This window comes from Rhinopithecus bieti, unplaced genomic scaffold (assembly GCF_001698545.2).
Source record: "Rhinopithecus bieti isolate Rb0 unplaced genomic scaffold, ASM169854v2 scaffold_13689, whole genome shotgun sequence".
In the NCBI taxonomy this organism is placed as follows: Eukaryota; Metazoa; Chordata; class Mammalia; order Primates; family Cercopithecidae; genus Rhinopithecus; species Rhinopithecus bieti.
The window spans coordinates 290734-308595 of NW_016808044.1; the positions used below are offsets into that span (position 1 = coordinate 290734).

The window sequence follows — 17862 nt, forward strand, 5'->3', positions numbered from 1 at the left end:
GGTCTTTGGCTGGAAGGCATTGTAGTAAGGTAGAAGTGTAATCTAAAACACACATGCTTACACTTTGAAGGCACTGGAATGTAACCAGAAAAGGAAGGACTATATAACTGAGTTTTAAGAATGGGAACTGTAGCACCAGATATTCTGTAGATGTGGCTTTGTTTAATAATTTATGAAAGCACATCCAAGGTTGAAGATTCTTAGCTTGAATAATCCAAGACATAACTAAAATACAGGCCTAATATCAGTTAGTTGACTGGAAACTTAGACTGAGAAGTAAAATCTGAATATAAATTTCAGATTTATATTCAGCCTGAAACCTGGATGACTACTGAACTAATTAAGCATGTGTGGTGAAGAATCCAGGGAGCACATAAAAAGCATCTCCTGGAAGCATAAAGAAATGAACAATGTTTTCAGCTCCTGCTCAGAGATTTGGTTTATAGTTTATAGTTTGGTTTAGAGGTTTATAGTTTGGTTTATAGCTATGTTAAATCTCTTCCATTACAAAATTCTAGCCTTCAGAAAAGCAAAAGTGAATGCAATTTCCATTATGTAATAGTCATATTATATGATACAAAGTTAAAAATATGCTAAACATACAAAGAAAAAGTGAAATATAACATAGAGGGCAAATAAATTACTAGATATCAATACCAATACTACCCAGACATTGCATTCAGCAGAGAAGCCCTTTAACGCAGCTAATATAAAAAGGATCAATGATGCAAAGGAAAATGTAGTCAGAATAGCTAGACGTTTTCCTTTAGTAAGTATATACTTTAGCAGTTACAAAACAAATTTCTGTGCATTTGAAACTTGAGTATATGAGGAAGCAACTTGTATACTAAGATGTACTTTATGGTACTTAATTAGAATTTGAATTATTACTAAGTTCATGTCTTAAATTCAGAGATTTAAATAAATGAATATGTGCTACATGTATGTGCATATATGAAATGCATGTTCTAGCTCTGTTGACTGAGAAGGCTGAGAGGTAATGAGAAACAGTAGACATGCAGACTACTGGTGCTTAGGTATTTATTTTCAAACACCGTCTTCTAAGAAAAAGAACCAAGGCTCCTTGGATAAATAGTTGAATCCAGAACAGAAGTAGAAGAAGTGCAATGCAGCCTATGACATCTTTTCATGTGCTGGAAAAATTTGGAAGTTATTAAAAAGTCATACAGACTTTTGAAAAGGACACATTAACCAACTCAAAGGGATTTCCAATAGTCAAAATTAAGATAATTTGAGAAAGTATCAAAATAAATAATGATAGTAATGTATTCTATCCTATTAAATAAAATAACAATTACTGTGTCTAAACTGATACACATAAATATATAGATAAGTAAATAAATAAAAGTATAGAAGTAACTACTTCTTCCTACAGTACATTTCTAGCTAATAAGGGCAAAGTCAATAATACAGTTAGAAAATCACTAATGGATTTTAAAACTAGTTAAAGTGTGAGGAGAAACAGAATATGCCTAGGGTCTCAATACAACTCCTCCAAAATTACATGCTAAACCCAAAAAGAAAACAGTAATTTCACAGCTGAAAGATTTAGAGAATAATGACTTTATAAAAACACTTAATCTAAAATGTTCAATACTGAAAGAAAATGGCACATACCTTTACAAAAATCCAGGGTACAACATCACTTCAGTGACAAACATGCCAAAATGTATAACTTACATATAAGTATGAAAAATTTCAAAGAAATCTAAATTGTGGGAAAATTCTTCAAATCACTTAACCGATAGTATTTTAAAAAAACTAATAAAAGAAACAAATAAAACAAAGAAGTTCCAAATGAAAGAACTCTAAAAATACATTATGAGTAAATATAAATATCTGACACTGGGTTTGTTCCTGAACAAGGAAAATAGCCTAAAATTACTCAGAACGATGAATGAAATTTCAGTATGAACCATGTTTGATAGCTATAATAAGTTATGTAAGAACATATCTTTATTTTCAAGATAAACACACTGATATATTGAGGAATAAACAAGCACAGTTTTCATCTTACACTCAAACGGTTCAGAAACGTAATTATGAAGAGAGGAGAGAAGAGTTAGAACAACAGAAGGGTAAAGCAGTAGGAAAAATGTAAACAACCTGTAAACCTAGGCAAAGCGTATATGGGAATTCCTTGCACTATTCATGAAAACTAGAAATTTGTTACAGAAGTTTTACTTTACTTTTGAAATAATATCAACATAAAATTTTACAACAAAGGAATGGGTATCAGTAACATTCTAGTTCTAATTTATTTATTTATTTTTTATTTTTGAGGTGGAGTCTCGCTCTGTCGCCCAGACTGGAGTGCAGTGGCGCAATCTCGGCTCACTGCAACCTCTGCCTCCCAGATTCAAGTGATTCTCCTGCCTTAGCCTCCTGAGTAGCTGGGATTAGAGGCACCCGCCATCATGCCCGGCTAATTTTTGTATTTTTAGTAGAGATGGGGTTTCACCATGTTGGCCAGGTTCGTCTCTTAACTCCTAACCTCAGGTGATCCACCCGCCTCAGCTTCCCAAAGTGCTGGGATTACAGGTGAGCCACTCCGCCCGGTCTTCTAGTTCTAATTTACAAAATAATAGTAACAGATAATAGTTAGCACTCATATAGTACATACTACGTATCAGTCACCACTCTAAGTATTTTTCATACAGCATTTATGTTTCCCACTGGCACCAAACTGGTGATGTTATTAATATTCATATTTTACATATGAAAAATAACTGAAATACGTGCCTGAGGTCACACGAATAGGTAAAGAGTGGAGTTAGGATTTAAAACCAAAATGTCTGGCTGTAGAGCTCATATTCTTAAAAACCACGCTTTGGCCGGCAGCGGTGGCTCACGCCTGTAATCCCAGCACTTTGGGAAGCCAAGGCAAGTGGATCACGAGGTCAGGAGATCCAGACCATCCTGGCTAACACGGGGAAACCCCGTCTCTACTGAAAATACATAGAAATTAGCCGGGCGTTGTGGCGGGCGCGTGTAGTCCCAGCTACTCGAGAGGCTGAGGCAGGAGAATGGCGTGAATCCGGGAGGCGGAGCTTGCAGTGAGCCGAGATCACGCCACTGCACTCCAGCCTGGGTGACAGAGTGAGACTCCTTAAATAAAAAAAAAAAAAAAAAAGAAAGAAAAGAAAAAAGAAAAACATGCTTTGCTTCTTAATTCATGTATTTTAACTTCATTACTAGGAGGATTGTCATGCTTTGTAAAAATTAAAGTGATAGCGTCACTGCACTCCAGCCTAGGCAACAGAGTGAGACTCCGTCTCAAAGAAAAAAAAGGAAAATTAACATAATAGCATGTATAATAAAAATGTTTACTGATGGGTAATTAATGTACCTTATGAAAATTAAACACTTTGTTGAAAAGTACAAGGGATAATTTGGGTATAGGAAAGGAGAAATGTGTCTATGATATTTATGATTTGAACAAACACGGTCTTACTTTATGTTCAGGGGATATTTTGCTTACATATACACTTAATTGTTTGATGTTATCTTCAAATATAAGGTGATAAATAGAAGGTCTAAGACAGATTTCTGAAAACATACTCAGCTTCACACTGTATGTATCCTGAATCACCTATACCACAGTTTCCAGATACATCAGTCTTTGAATTAAGGTAAGAATAACATTCTCTAGGACCAAACTCTGCTTCTGGAAATAAAAAGATGTGGTTAGTCATATCAAACTTATATTAATTAAAATTAAATAACAAATACACTTAAAATTCTGAAATGGTTTAACATATTCATTGTACAAAATAAGATCATACTATAACAATCAAAATAAAAACTAGATTTAAGATCACACAAAACCACTTCAATGAAATGTTTAAAAATTGAAAGGACTCTGGTATGCTTTCCAAAGACATATCCTAGACATACTCCAGAGTTAACCACTGTATTCAGTTTAGCCTCTAATCATAGTAAGTCTATAAATGCATATCATATCTATTAGTAGGTAGGAAACTTTTTTCCCATATTGACTTCTTTGTCCATTATCAGTTTTAGCATGAATGTCTTTTCAAGTGAAACCACTAACCAATTATCTTATGTTTTACATCATAATTTCCTCAGATCAGAAATATATTGGAGTCACAATTGATTCATTTGCCCTCCCATCATCCAATCCACCTGCATAATCTGTATAATTTTAATTATCATAAGATCCAGCCTACATGGCCAGGCACGGTGGCTTACACCTGTAATCCCAGCACTTTGGGAGGCCGAGGCGGGTGGATCACAAGGTCAGGAGATCGAGACCAGCCTGGCTAACATGGTGAAACCCCATTTCTACCAAACCTACAAAAAAAAATTAGCCGGGCGTGGTGGCGGGCACCTGTAGTGCCAGCTACTCGGGAGGCTGAGTAAGGTCTCACTAACAGAGTGGACAGACTCAGATCTCAGCAGCAACCCACAGATGCTGTAGTGAACTGAAAAGTAACAGTTCATTTTGTCCCAGAGGTCATTTGCAAAGCTGGTTATGGGTAAGAGGCCAAAATTTTAACCTTGGCTAGGGTAGCAAACCATTGCTGGTAGACAAAAAATAGGCCAAAACAAAGAAATAAAGCCAAAATCTACAGATCAAAATGAATTTTAGGTATCCAAGAGAAACTACTGAAAGACAGTGTGATGATACATTTTATGTGTCAACTTGGCTAGGCTATAGTCCCAAATTATTCAATTAAACACTAATCTAGGCATTGCTCTGTAGGTATTTTGTAGGTGTAATGAAGTCTAAAATAAGCTTATTTTATTTAAGAAATATTATCCTAGATAATCTGGATGGACCTGATTTAATTATTAATAGTTGAAAGACCTTTAGAGCAGGCTTCCCTGAAAAAGAAAACAATTCTGCCTGTAAACTTCAATTTATGCTTAACATTTCTATTCTGCCCTTTTAATTGTCTTGCCCTACAGATTTCAGGCTTGCCTAGCCAGCCCCATGATCTCATCAGCCAATTGTTTACATAGATATACATTCAAAATTCTATATACAATAAAATATCTCTATATCTATATCTATCTACCTACAGAGAGGAAGAGAGAGTGCAGAATTACATATCCAAAGAATTCTGTTTCTCTGGTGTAGTTCTGGTTGATAGAATTGATAAACAAAGGGGTCAGTGATGTTTTAACTTGGGCATATTCTCATTTGTTCTCAGTGTCTCATGGTAGAGGAAAGCCAGCAGGCTTACAGTTAATGAAGACGTCACATCTCTGTTGGAGCTCTGTTAAAGCACTATGCCCAGAGGCAGTCAATAACTTACCAAAATATTTTATCTAAACTTTCAATTCCCTGGAAAAATCTCTATTTGGTGGCTGGGGCTACTTGATTTGATTTGGAGCTCAGTTAAGTGAAAGAAAAAATGAAGAAAAAAAAATCTTGACTTTCAGAGTGAGGTAAATTAGATAGGTTGGTCATGGCATCCCTTAAATGAGAACAAATTTGTAAAATAGACGGCGAGAATAAACCTCCCAACAGTGCACAAACTGCATCCTGGGATACTGGTCAGAACATCCTGCAGCAAGGAGATAAAGGAACATAAGGGAAAACACCCAAATTGGTTCAAGCACAGAAACCCATGATTTGTGTCCTTGGAGTGACCTATGCTCATTATAATAGTGAAAAAGGCACCCCTGGGTGGAGAATTAAAATGCTAATGAGAAATGTGATGTATGTACTAGCATGTACAGCAATAGCACATGTGCATTCAGGAGACCCCTCACGACATTCTAAACAACAGTGCCCATGCCCACGCTTTTATGAATAATCATGTTAGACTCCAATAAAGGGAAGTTCCTCAATGCCAACTGACCCTCTTATTCTTGTGCAGCCTGCTCTGACGCAGCTATCAGAGTTTACTTTGCTTTGCAGTGAACTTCTTTACTTACTTTCCCTTTGGACTTGCTCTCAAATTCTTTTATGCAGTGAAGTAAAGAATCTGAACTGGTTCACTGACAACAAAGGCATTACTGAAATAATATACATCTGCCAGCAACATCACCAGTGCCTAAGGCTGTGATTTCAGTTGAGGCAAACAAGAGCTCAATGGAAATTTTAAAGGAATTCCTGGAGAGTTAGATGACTATATGAAACGGAATAACTCACACCTATTGTTCACTCTGATTCAAATTTGTCAGTCACAAAATGATTAGCTGTTTTTCAGTTGCCATCGACTCCCAGGTTGCCAATCAAATAACCTGAACCTGAGCAGGCTGGAACTGAAGTCAACCACATGCAGAACCGAAATACTAAAATCTAGGTGCATGGACCAAATTAAGAAGCAAGCGGTTGGATGCAGTGGCTCACTTCTATAATTCCAGCACTTTGGGATGCCAAGACAGGAGGATTACTTGAGACCAGAAGTTTGAGACCAACTTGGGCAACACAGCAAGACCTCACCTCTAAAAAAAAAAAAAAAAAAAGTGAATGGTGACATGTGTCTGTCGTCCCTGCTACTTGGGAGGCTGAGGCCAAAGGATCACTTGAGCTCGGGAGTCGGAGGCTGAAGTGAGCTATGACTGTATCACTGTACTACAGTTTGGGCAAGACCCTCACTCCCCTCTTCCCCCAAAAAATGAAGGGAGGAGAGTCCTGTTTTGTTACAGTAAAAATTTAAAAGCTGAGGACCTGACACCACCTCTTTGCATGACCCAATCAGAGCCTTTCTCAACTGTCTCATAGTTACCATCTGCCTATATAACCTGCCCCCAGATGCTAGCTTAAGGAAACAGATTTGAGCATTGCCTTTTGTCTCCTTGCTGGTGGACCTCACAATAAAGCTTTCTCTTTTCTTGGAAGCTGATGCTATTAGTATTGTCCTCTATGCACATCTGGAAGTGAACTCATTGCTTGGTAACAATGTAACTGGATCTAAAAAGCTGCACACAGGCCAGGCACGGTGGCTCAAGCGTGTAATCCCAGTACTTAGGGAGGCCGAGGGAGGCAGATCACCTGAGTTCAGGAGTTTGAGGCCATCCTGGCCAACATGATGAAACCCTGTTTCTACTAAAAATACAAAAATTAGCCAGATATGGTGGTGTGCACCTCTAATCCCAGCTATTCAGGAGGCTGAGGCAGGAGAATCACTGGAACCTGGGAGGTGAGGGTTGCAGTGAGCCAAGATTGTGCCGCTGCACTCCAGCCTGAACAACAGAGCAAGACTCCGGCTCCAAAAAATTTTAAAAAATTATTTTAAAAAAGTAGCTGCACACATACCTAGAATAGTTCTGAGAACAGAGTTTTCTAGTCATTCCTAACTCCATGGTGTTTAGGTCCTGCACAAGCAGGAAGCGAAAGCTAAGGCTGTCTTATAAACTGCTTGAAGTTTGAATCTGTCTTCTCACAGAGATACTTTTGGCATAGGGTAGAAAACATATAGCTAAGGCATTAAAAGAAATCTGAAAGACTATTGGCAGCCACTAATAATGCGGATGTAGAGTGCTCCTTAGGAAGCACTCTGGGTCCGTATAATGGAGAGAGAAGACTCAAATAAATAAAATCTGAAATGAAACAGAAAACATTACCACTGATACTACAATGATATCTTGTGATATAAAGAATTATAGGAGACACATATAAATAGAACAACTATATGCCAACAAATTTGATAACAGAAAAATAGATAAATTCCTGGACGCATCCAACCTACAAATATTAAATTATGAAAAAATAGAAAATTGAAATACACCAACAATGATTGAGGAAATTAAATCAGTAATAAAAAAGTTTTTCTTTCACTCTCTCTTCTTTCTCTCTGCCTTTCTGTCTCTATTTTCCTTCTTTAATCTGAAAATCATCCACATTGTGGTACCAAATTACCCATTTTCCCAGGAGAACACGTTTTCATTTTGTAAGTTTCTTTCTTTGCATCTTTGTTTTGTTTTTCTTCAAACTAACAGTCATTCCTAATTGTATGTTCATTTTGGTTATTGATAAGTGCCTTGCAATCCCTTTTTACACAGAAATCAGAGTTAGACTTGCGACTTGTTCCAGTTGAGAATAAAGGTGCCCCACCTATCTGTTTCTATGAACATCCTAAATATTTCCTCTGTCAATATTTTTTCTGATATAGGGATGAAATACTGTTGGCATTGTTGCTGTTTCCATATTATTTAGCCAACAATTTTGTATATGGTTTGCACCACGGTTTTCTTTTTTGTTTTTAACGTCAGTGCACATCACGCCTCAATAACTTCAGAGTCCCTGGATTTTCATGAAACTTCCTTATTGTTTCCACAGGTGATTTTGTGCACCTGAATGTGTGTGCCTACATATGTGGTTTAAACTGCATTTATATGACAACTTATAATTATTTTACTGTCTATAGTCATATTATTTATTCTATATTTACCAAAAAAATGGTGAATATGAAGTAAAAGCATAGTTTGTGTTCAGTCTACTTTCTTCCTTCTTGAACTCAGAAGTCCCATAGACTTTAAATCTTTCCCTCTATTATTTTGATGAAAGTCATTAACAACATAATGATTTCACTTTTAATTAAATTAATTTTTAATTTCTAGCTACTGATATTTTACTGATTTTTTTCTGGCAGTTTTTTTTTTTTTTTTTTTTTTTTTTTTTGAGGTGGAGTCTCACTCTTTTTCTCAGGCTGGAGTGCAGTGGCATGATCTCAGCTCACTGCAACCTCAGCCTACTGAGTAGCTGGGATTACAGGCGTGTGCCACCAAACACGGCTAATTTTTGTATTTTTAGTAGAGATGGGGTTTCGTCATGTTGGCCAGGCTGGTCTCCAACACCTGACCTCGGGTGATCTGCCCACCTCGGTCTCCCAAAGTGCTGGGATTACACGCGTGAGCCACCACACCTGGCCATATTCTTCTCTTTCTATAATTCTTTAGAATATTTAAACTAAATGTGACATTTTAAAAATCACAGTCATGTATCAGCATCTATTTCTGTTCAGTTTCCAGAAAAAACACATATATGAGAAATGAAATGATAATAAATACCTCCGCCAAATGTGTCCATACATTGTTTATCCCCACTCATACAAACTCCATCTATACAGACCCATTGATTCGGTCCACATGGATGCCCAGTCTGAATAAAGTGGTTTTCTGGACATGACGCAGATGTTCCATTGCAATATTCAGGAAGGTCGCATTCTTCAAAGGAAGGCCTACATATTCTTTCTTGTGACATAAACTGAAGGGGTGAGGTAAATGATATTGAATTAAGCAAAATGAGAATACAGAAGTATAATAATGATAACTACTTATGTAGGTAATACTGAAATAGTTCAAAAAGCTCTTACTAGACAATTTTCACAGCATGGTCCTTCAGCACAATCTGAACCGGCTTTAAATCGACATGTGGCAGTATCACAGCATTTGGCTCCAATAAGGAAACAATTCTGTAAGGCGAATCAAATGATCTGAAGTATTTTCCTACTTGTATTCATATTGTAGACATATTCATAATGACAACATGTTATATAACATACACATAGATGCTTAACTTACATGTTTGCAAACAGAAAAATAAAACCACTTACTCATTTACTTAACAGACATTTATTAATTACCTACTAATTGTCAGACCATATGTTGCTCATATTGCTAGAATAGGTTTGGTTACACTGATAAAAGGATTCTCTGAAGCCCTGGAGTCTGCCATAGTCAAGTTACTGAGATGAGCTGGCTCTTGTAGATAGAGATAGTTAAATACAAGACGTAAAATAAACAGAAGTTATACTTTAAAAATTCTATTGTAGTGACTACTTATTAGAGCCTTCTGAATCTAACATTTTAACAAGTTTCTGCATTTTATGGTATATTGTTGATTTATTTCATTTTTAATTCTCTAAGGTCTGGAAAATGATATTATTTTGAGAATAATGAAGTTGTCACCTTTACATCATTCACTCATATCTTATTATGCCTTGTTTTATGCTTTAGTTCATCTATGCCCAGTGAATATGCTTTTAAAACTTCTATTACTAAAGTTAGTAAAAGCAATAGATAAGAAGGCTAAAAGACAATACATTCTCACACACACACACACACACACACACACACACACACACACACACTCTCTCTCTCTCTCTCTTTCTCTCTCTCACACACACACATTTTAAAATACCCAGAAATTTAAAATAGGATAAACTGGAAAAGAAATTTGATAAATCACACAAAAATAAATCATGGATTTAGTAGTCTTCATATGAGTTATAGCAAGATACTTACTCGAAGCACAGAGTAGTCAGTATTTTTCACAGCTATTCTGTCTAAGAATTGTCACTGTCATTGCTATCTACTATAATTCTAGAGGGGAAAGTTATATCTTAGTGATTTAAGCCTCAATTATATAACATTTAGAGAGCTTAGATACATGACTGTCAAATTGAAGAAGAAAGTTTCAAGATGTTTCCATTCAAACCCAACCAAGCAAAAACAAGTGGGTGATGAGGAACAATTTTTTAAAAGCATATCACATATCTCAGGATCTATAAACATACTTTTCTGGTTGGAGGGCTACATGAGTGACTACTGTAGGGCACAATGAAGTCTACTTAGTCTGTGATCCTTTTGAGCCTGTACTATTCACTGTGAGTTTCAATATCTCCTCTCCCTCATTTCATTCCCTTTGTCTCTGCTCTCCTCATCTCCCTTCAACCAGGTGCTTTATCTAAGATTTCTGTGGTTTGGGAAAACTAGCTGTTCTTAATTATGTATGTTACAAATCTTTTTGACTTAAATATTGACCCGGATTAAAATATTCCAAAACCACAAATGTGCTCCCTAGGTTTTCTTGCTCCATAGTGAAAGCTTTAAAATATCTCTTTATGAACAACAAAGGAATTTAGGTTAAATACTAGGTTTCAATTTCAGGCTTAAAAACTAGGAAAGTCTATACTGAAGAGGAAGAGATTGAACCTACATCAACTCAGTTGTGAAATTAGTGGCCTTGAAAATTTCTTATATGAGAGATTAGAATGGTGCTTGCCAGGGACTTCAGGGAGGGGAAAACGGAGATGACGGTCAAGGGGTATAAAGTTTCAATTATGCAAGATGAACACGTTCTGGAGGTCAAACATGACTACAGTTAACAATATTGTATCATATACTTGAACTTTGCTAAGAAGGTAGATTCTGAGTGTTCTCGCCAGAAAGGAAAATTTTTAAAAAGCAAAAGAAAAGGAAAAAATAAAATGCTATGGTGAGATTACAGATATGCTAGCTATCTAGATTTTAGTGGGCATTTCAAAATGTACTCGTATACTCAATCATCAAGTTATATAACTTAAATATATACAATTTTAAATTGTCAGCTATACCTCAAGAAAGCTGGAATAAATAAAGGAAAATTACCTGTATATTCATACAAATCCACGTAGATCTACAAAGCACTGAACCACTATACCAATAATATAAGTGCACTCATTGGTTGTTATAACACCTACACAGCCTCCTGAATCATTTGCAGAAAATTTAGCTTGATAAATTAAGGAAAACGGCAGTTTCACACTTGAATTAACAAGTAATTTTTGCTGCAATTTCAGTTCATAGCCTCCCAAATTAGTACCAACCTGTTTGGTCCCACAGTCACACTCCTCTCCTGCTTCCAGCTTTGCATTACCACACACTGCTTGCTGTTTGAAAAAAGGATCTAAGCGAGGCTGATTATGAAGACACTGGGACTTCTGCTTTGAAATAAAATGTGCAAAGTCTTCAATGCTGCAGTTACTGAAGATCTTCACACCACTGAAATGACTAAAGACACATCAAACCTCAAATTTTAATGTAAGGGTTTCCGTAAACTACCTACCCTTAGAATAAACCTATATAATAGCATTACACAACAGACCAAATTCCCAAGTCTGTGAGTGTCAAAGCTTTCAGTCTCTGTGCATGAGAAGTCAACTGTGCAAGGAGTAAATCTTTTAGTGGAAGTAAATTACTAATCCATAAAGTTTTATTGGCTCTCCTATGACACTTATTCATGACACTGTTCTCTCTTGTTTAAGCTCCTATTTTCCAAAGTGCCCCAATTGCTGTTTCATTCGTGCTCTTTCTTTTTATTACTTCTAAGTGCTGGGACACCCCTGCATTAATAAAGAAAATAGGATTTCCTTTTTTTTTTTTTTTTTTGAGACGGAGTCTTGCTCTGTCACCCAGGCTGGAGTGCAATGGCACGATCTCCGCTCACTGCAACCTCCATCTCCCCAGTTCAAGCAATTCTCCTGCCTCAGCCTCCTGAATAAGTGGGATTAGAGGCGCAAGTCACTATGCCCTACTATTTTTTGTATTTTTTTTTTTTAGAAGAGATGGGGTTTCACCATGTTGGCCAGGCTGGTCTAGAACTCCTGACCTCGTGATCTGCCCACCTAGGTCTCCTGAAGTTTTCGGATTACAGGCGTGAGCCAAGGCACCCGGCCCAGGCTTTTCTTTTTTTAAGAAATCTATATTTATTCATAGGTTATTGTATCCATGTCTATAGTTGTAAATAGCGTCTATGCCCAATAGCTCTGATACTTGTTTCTCTAGCGCTGTCACCTGAACTCGAGTCCAGAGTCTGATGCTTTATTCAGTGTTTCTTCTTAAGTGTATTTTATTGGCACCTTAAATATAAATTCCCTATACTCTTGATTGTTCTCCCCAAAACCACCCCTCACAAAGTATAACACAGTGTTTCAGAATGTGGACTCTGTGGCCCATCAAAACAAATGAGTTAAAATCTTGGTTTTGCCATTTACAGGTTGTTTGTCCTTGTAAAAAATTTTAAAATTATATGCATTTTAGTTTCCTCCTTTCAACATGAAGATAAATGTATTATTTATCTCGTAAAGTTGTGAGAGTATTATACATGTAAAGTACTAAAAACTGTGCCTATGCATAGTTTGTACTCCTAATATTTTCAAATTCACTACAGGGAAACTCCAACTGCCTAGTTGCTCAGGACAGAAACCTTGAGGTTATCTTATATTTCTCACAAACCCCTTATCTGCCAAGAAATTTTGTCAAATCTCTCTACTCTATATATTCAATATGTGTTCCCCATAACAACTATCTACTCACAGACTTTCCGGTCTCTCGTTACAGATTAATGTGATAGCCTACTAGCTCACCATATGCTTCAATTCTTGCCCTTTGCATTTTTTCCTCAAAACACAATCAATTATGTTTCCTAAAAAAGTGGCAATTTTATATTAATTCCATATTTAAATTCACCTATAGTTTCTCAATCATTCAGAGCAAAATCAGTAAAATCAGTGTGATGTATTCACCAACTCATCAGAGGTCCTTCTCCTAATCAACCTCAACTCACTCTACTCAAATAGGTGGATCTCTTACTGTCCCCTCCATCAAATATTCAACTATTTCCTCTGCCTGGAAAATGATTCCTTAGTATCCGTGCATGGTTCCCTTTCATTCATTTCACATGTCTCTACAACATTTATGCAAACAGATATTTCCAAGCACACTTTAAAAATACCGCTTCCTTACTACCCTTTATTCCCCTTACTGACATTTGTGTTACTTCAGAATGTTTACCAAAAACTGAATGTTACTAATTCAATCATTCAATAACTATCTTCTGCTAGTTCTTTTTTTTTTTTTTTTTGAGACGGAGTCTCGCTCTGTCGCCCAGGCTGGAGTGCAGTGGCCAGATCTCAGCTCACTGCAAGCTCCGCCTCCCGGGTTTACGCCATTCTCCTGCCTCAGCCTCCCGAGTAGCTGGGACTACAGGCGCCCGCCACCACGCCCGGCTAGTTTTTTGTATTTTTTTAGTAGAGACGGGGTTTCACCGTGTTAGCCAGCATGGTCTCGATCTCCTGACCCCGTGATCCGCCCGTCTCGGCCTCCCAAAGTGCTGGGATTACAGGCTTGAGCCACCACGCCCGGCCTGCTATTTCTTTTAAAGGTGTGTACTATTGAAATCACTTGCTATAAATAATAGATTAAGTTTAATTTTGTTACAATTTTGATTATTCTAAGTAGTATTAACAATGTTTAAAAAGATTATAATCACAAGGATCTATATTTTGATGGAAGACATTGTTAAAAGGAATGTGATGAGTTTTAAGGTAATAAACTTGATGGTATCAAACTCCAGTCATTTGGATTTTCAAGGGAAACTGTTATTCACATGAAGACCTCGAATAAATTTAGAATTTTCGAACAAACTAACAGTGTTAGTATGACTTGTTTTGTGATCACAACCTGGTTGAACATCCCCTTCAGTTCCATCAACCTTAAATAATGGAGTTATAAATTGCCAAGAATTCAATGATTACTATCTAAATACAAGAAACCATATAAAAAAAAACTGATAGAAATTTAATATTACTGAGACCCAGGCATTGAAAGATACGTTTACCATGTGTGAACTGGTTTATGGAATATACACTTTCTGGTAATGAAATTAACATTGTCATTAGAAAGTAAAATATCAAGCAGAATTGCCTCCGATTAGAGTACTTGTTTTGCAGCTTGAATCTTTATAGAGATTTGCTGGATGTTTTCATTCTCTATTCTCTCATTTTTTTCTTGATAATAGAGCCTCTGGTTGTTAGTTGAATGCATGACTTCATTGTACAATGCCTAAACTTCTCAGTTTTTAATAAATGAGTGAACATATATAGAAGTCAATTGATTGACCTAAGACGAGCCATAAGTTCAAGTTCTAGGAGGTAATGAGATAGACATGTTTTTGTAAGCTCCTTTATCCTATTGGTCACCTTAAATTTGATTAATTGTTGTAATTAAAACTTCCATTAGGGATATGAGATTATTTTGGGAATGGAAGCCACTGTGTAGAAATACAGCATGAAATTATACTGTGAAATATCACACAATTAATAGAAAGGTAATTTCTCAAAATAAACTTTTCTTTGATTGTAGCCATTATTCCTTTGTGTTTTCTGTAACTTGCAGCAAAATCTAAATACAAATTTAATCCCAATGTAGATTTCAATCAAAATATTTCTTTATCAACCACATTTCAACCATTCATTTTCTCACTACAAAATTACAAAGTATTTGCAAAAGAATGAAATATTCTAGTGACAATACAATAGAAAATAAAAACATGGAGCATCTTTTTCCTTAATTCATAATCAAAACATCAAAACATGTGTCTAATATTTTGTATTTTTAAAAAGGAAGTACCATTTGCTAGGAAGAACATTAATATAACCTATATTTAATTATAATTTTGAAGGGATTACTACAGGCATCTTAATTACTAACTGAAAACAGAAAAATAACACCTCACCACATTCTCTCACACTCTGTTGTACATGATGGAAAGAATCAATTTGAAAAAATGGAAAACAAAGAAAGACAAAAATAAACACAATTATTAAATAAGTCTCATGAAATGCAAAAGATAGACATCTAGAAAGTATATTTTTGGACCACAGCAGATATTAAATCAGATAACAAAAAGATATTTAGGAAATCCACAAATATTTGAAAATCAACTAACCTACATCTAAAATAGCAAGACAAAGAACAACAAAAAACTTGGAAATATTTCAACTAACTGGAAACGAAACACAAAATATTAAAAATGTGTGATGTGTAATTGAAGGTCAAGTTCTAGGAACTTGTGATTAGAAATGCAGAGCTTTAAAGGGTTTGCACAAAAAGAAGGGAGGTTTAAAATCAGTTATTTGAATTTTACATTAAAAATTTAGAAAAAAGGATGCAAAAATTTACCACAAACTAAGTAGAAATAAAGGAAAACAAAGTAGATAGGCCATGGGAAAGAGTCAATATGATTAAAATATGGTTCTTTGAAAAAAATTAGTTAATTTGATAAAATCTAAGTTAGAGTGATTATAAAAAGAAAGAAACTCAAATGATCAGTATCTGAGATAAAAGATGGCATATCACAAATTATCCCATTGACTTTTAGAGGAAAATAAATGAAGGCTATGAAAATTTTATGAAAATTAATCAATTTTGAGGAAACAAATCATTTATTAGAAGAAGGAAACTAACCAAAATCTAAATAGCCCTATATCTCAAAATGACCAATTAAACACCTTTCCAAAAGAGTTATCCAGGTCCAGACAGCTCCAATGATACATGCTATAAAACAATTTAGAAAGAAATAATACCAATAGTACAAAATCTCTTTTAGAAAGTTATATGAAACCAATGTAACTGTGATACTAAAACCAGTCAAAGGAATTGCAAGAGAATTACTACTAAAGATCTGTGTCACTCATTAATATACAGGCAAATATACTTTGCCAATATTAGGGGGGAAAATCCAGCTACACAAAGGATTAATACATTAAAAGGATAATTCATCATTCCTCGATGCAGTTTATCCCAGAAAAGCAAGATTATTTAAACAACTAAAAATGAATAAAATATATTTCAGTGTGTCAACAGAATAAAGTAGAAGAAACACATGAGCATCTCAATATTTGATAAAATATATTCATAATGAAAACTCTGATAAATGAGGGTTATAAAGCTTTCTCAATCTGATTACAAGTCTCTCTGTAAAACCTTCGGTTAATGTATTTATTGGTGAAAAGTTACAAGTCTTGCCCTTAAATCAGAGTGAAGCAAAAACAGCCACACATCAAACTTCAGTTTTAAATAATACTCAGGGCCCAAAGCACTGCGATAAGGCAAGATACAGACGTTTTAAAAATATAAAGATCAAAAAGGAAGATGTATTTATAATATATAATTACATATGAATACAATTCTCATGAGACTAAATTAGAAGTTCCAGAATGAATATGTTAGTGTAGCAAGGCTTCAGGATACAAGCTCAATAAAAGTTAATCAAAATCATTTCTATAAACTTGTCACAAACAATTGCAAATTTCATAGTCTTATAAACATGGTGCAACTAGAAAAACAATAAGAAACCTATTTCCAAAGGAAAAAAAAAAACTAAGGAACGAGCTCCAACCATGATGGCAATAACTCATCAGGCATCCTAACAAAATTGCCTGTTTCAAAATTGAACAGAGAATATTTTGACATTAAGCACGAGGATGTGGAGAGCCCAAAGAACTTCTTATATTTGTGATTTTCTTATCTTTCCCATCATTTTTTTTACCATCACAACTATTGCAATCATTATAATCAACATGATGAGAAATATATCATTATCATCAATGTAAACAACTATATTGTGGTCGAGATAAATAAAAGTTTAATAAATAATACTTAACATTATTAATACAAACGATATAAATGTCATCTGTCTTTGTTTGGATTGGCCATGAGAAAACACTCTAAAGCATGAACTTGATTGTAGGAATTTTATGTGGGAGGTGATTCTAGGAAGCAGGAATAAGGGTGTAAGGATGAAGAAAGAGAGGAGGAGGAAAAGTCAATGTCAGCATGTATTATTGAGATGGCAATAACGACTTCTTTCTGCTGGGCCCACAGAAAAATGTACAGAATATTTACAAAATTTTCCCTAGTTGGTCAGGAATCTGGTGTTTCACTAAAGTGGCTGAAGTTTGCTCCTAAAGAAGGAGTGCATGCCTTTCATTTTAAGACTTCTTTTATGGTGTGCTAGGAAAAAGGCTGGTTGACCATCATAGATGTCAAAGACCCGGTCCTTGAATGCTTCTTTTGAAGTAAACACTTTTCTGGTGGAACTTGAAAATAAACATCTGAATGTGTTGTGCCCATTCTAAATAAATCCACATACTTCTTCCCCACACTTTCTTGTCCTTAAATGTCCAGTTTTACAGCATCTAGATCATTGACCAAGTATTCAAGTTATTTTCCACAACATAGGAATCTGTGTAGATGCCAATCTCTGACACTTCTCTCATACAAGGTGGAAAACCCGACATATTGTTTGCAAATATGCCA

The 17862-nt window shown here is 35.5% G+C and overlaps 1 protein-coding gene across 1 annotated transcript in view; it reads right to left on the minus strand.

Annotated features, from left to right (window-relative positions):
• Positions 1-17862, minus strand: part of ADAM2 (ADAM metallopeptidase domain 2) — a 103626-nt gene that overhangs the window by 17371 nt on the left and 68393 nt on the right. Inside the window, exons 11-14 of the mRNA XM_017885343.1 lie at positions 11589-11772; positions 9315-9413; positions 9010-9205; positions 3583-3688 (exon numbers count right to left, since the gene is read on the minus strand). Coding sequence (XP_017740832.1) covers positions 3583-3688; positions 9010-9205; positions 9315-9413; positions 11589-11772 — 585 coding nt within the window. The remainder of the gene's footprint in view (positions 1-3582; positions 3689-9009; positions 9206-9314; positions 9414-11588; positions 11773-17862) is intronic.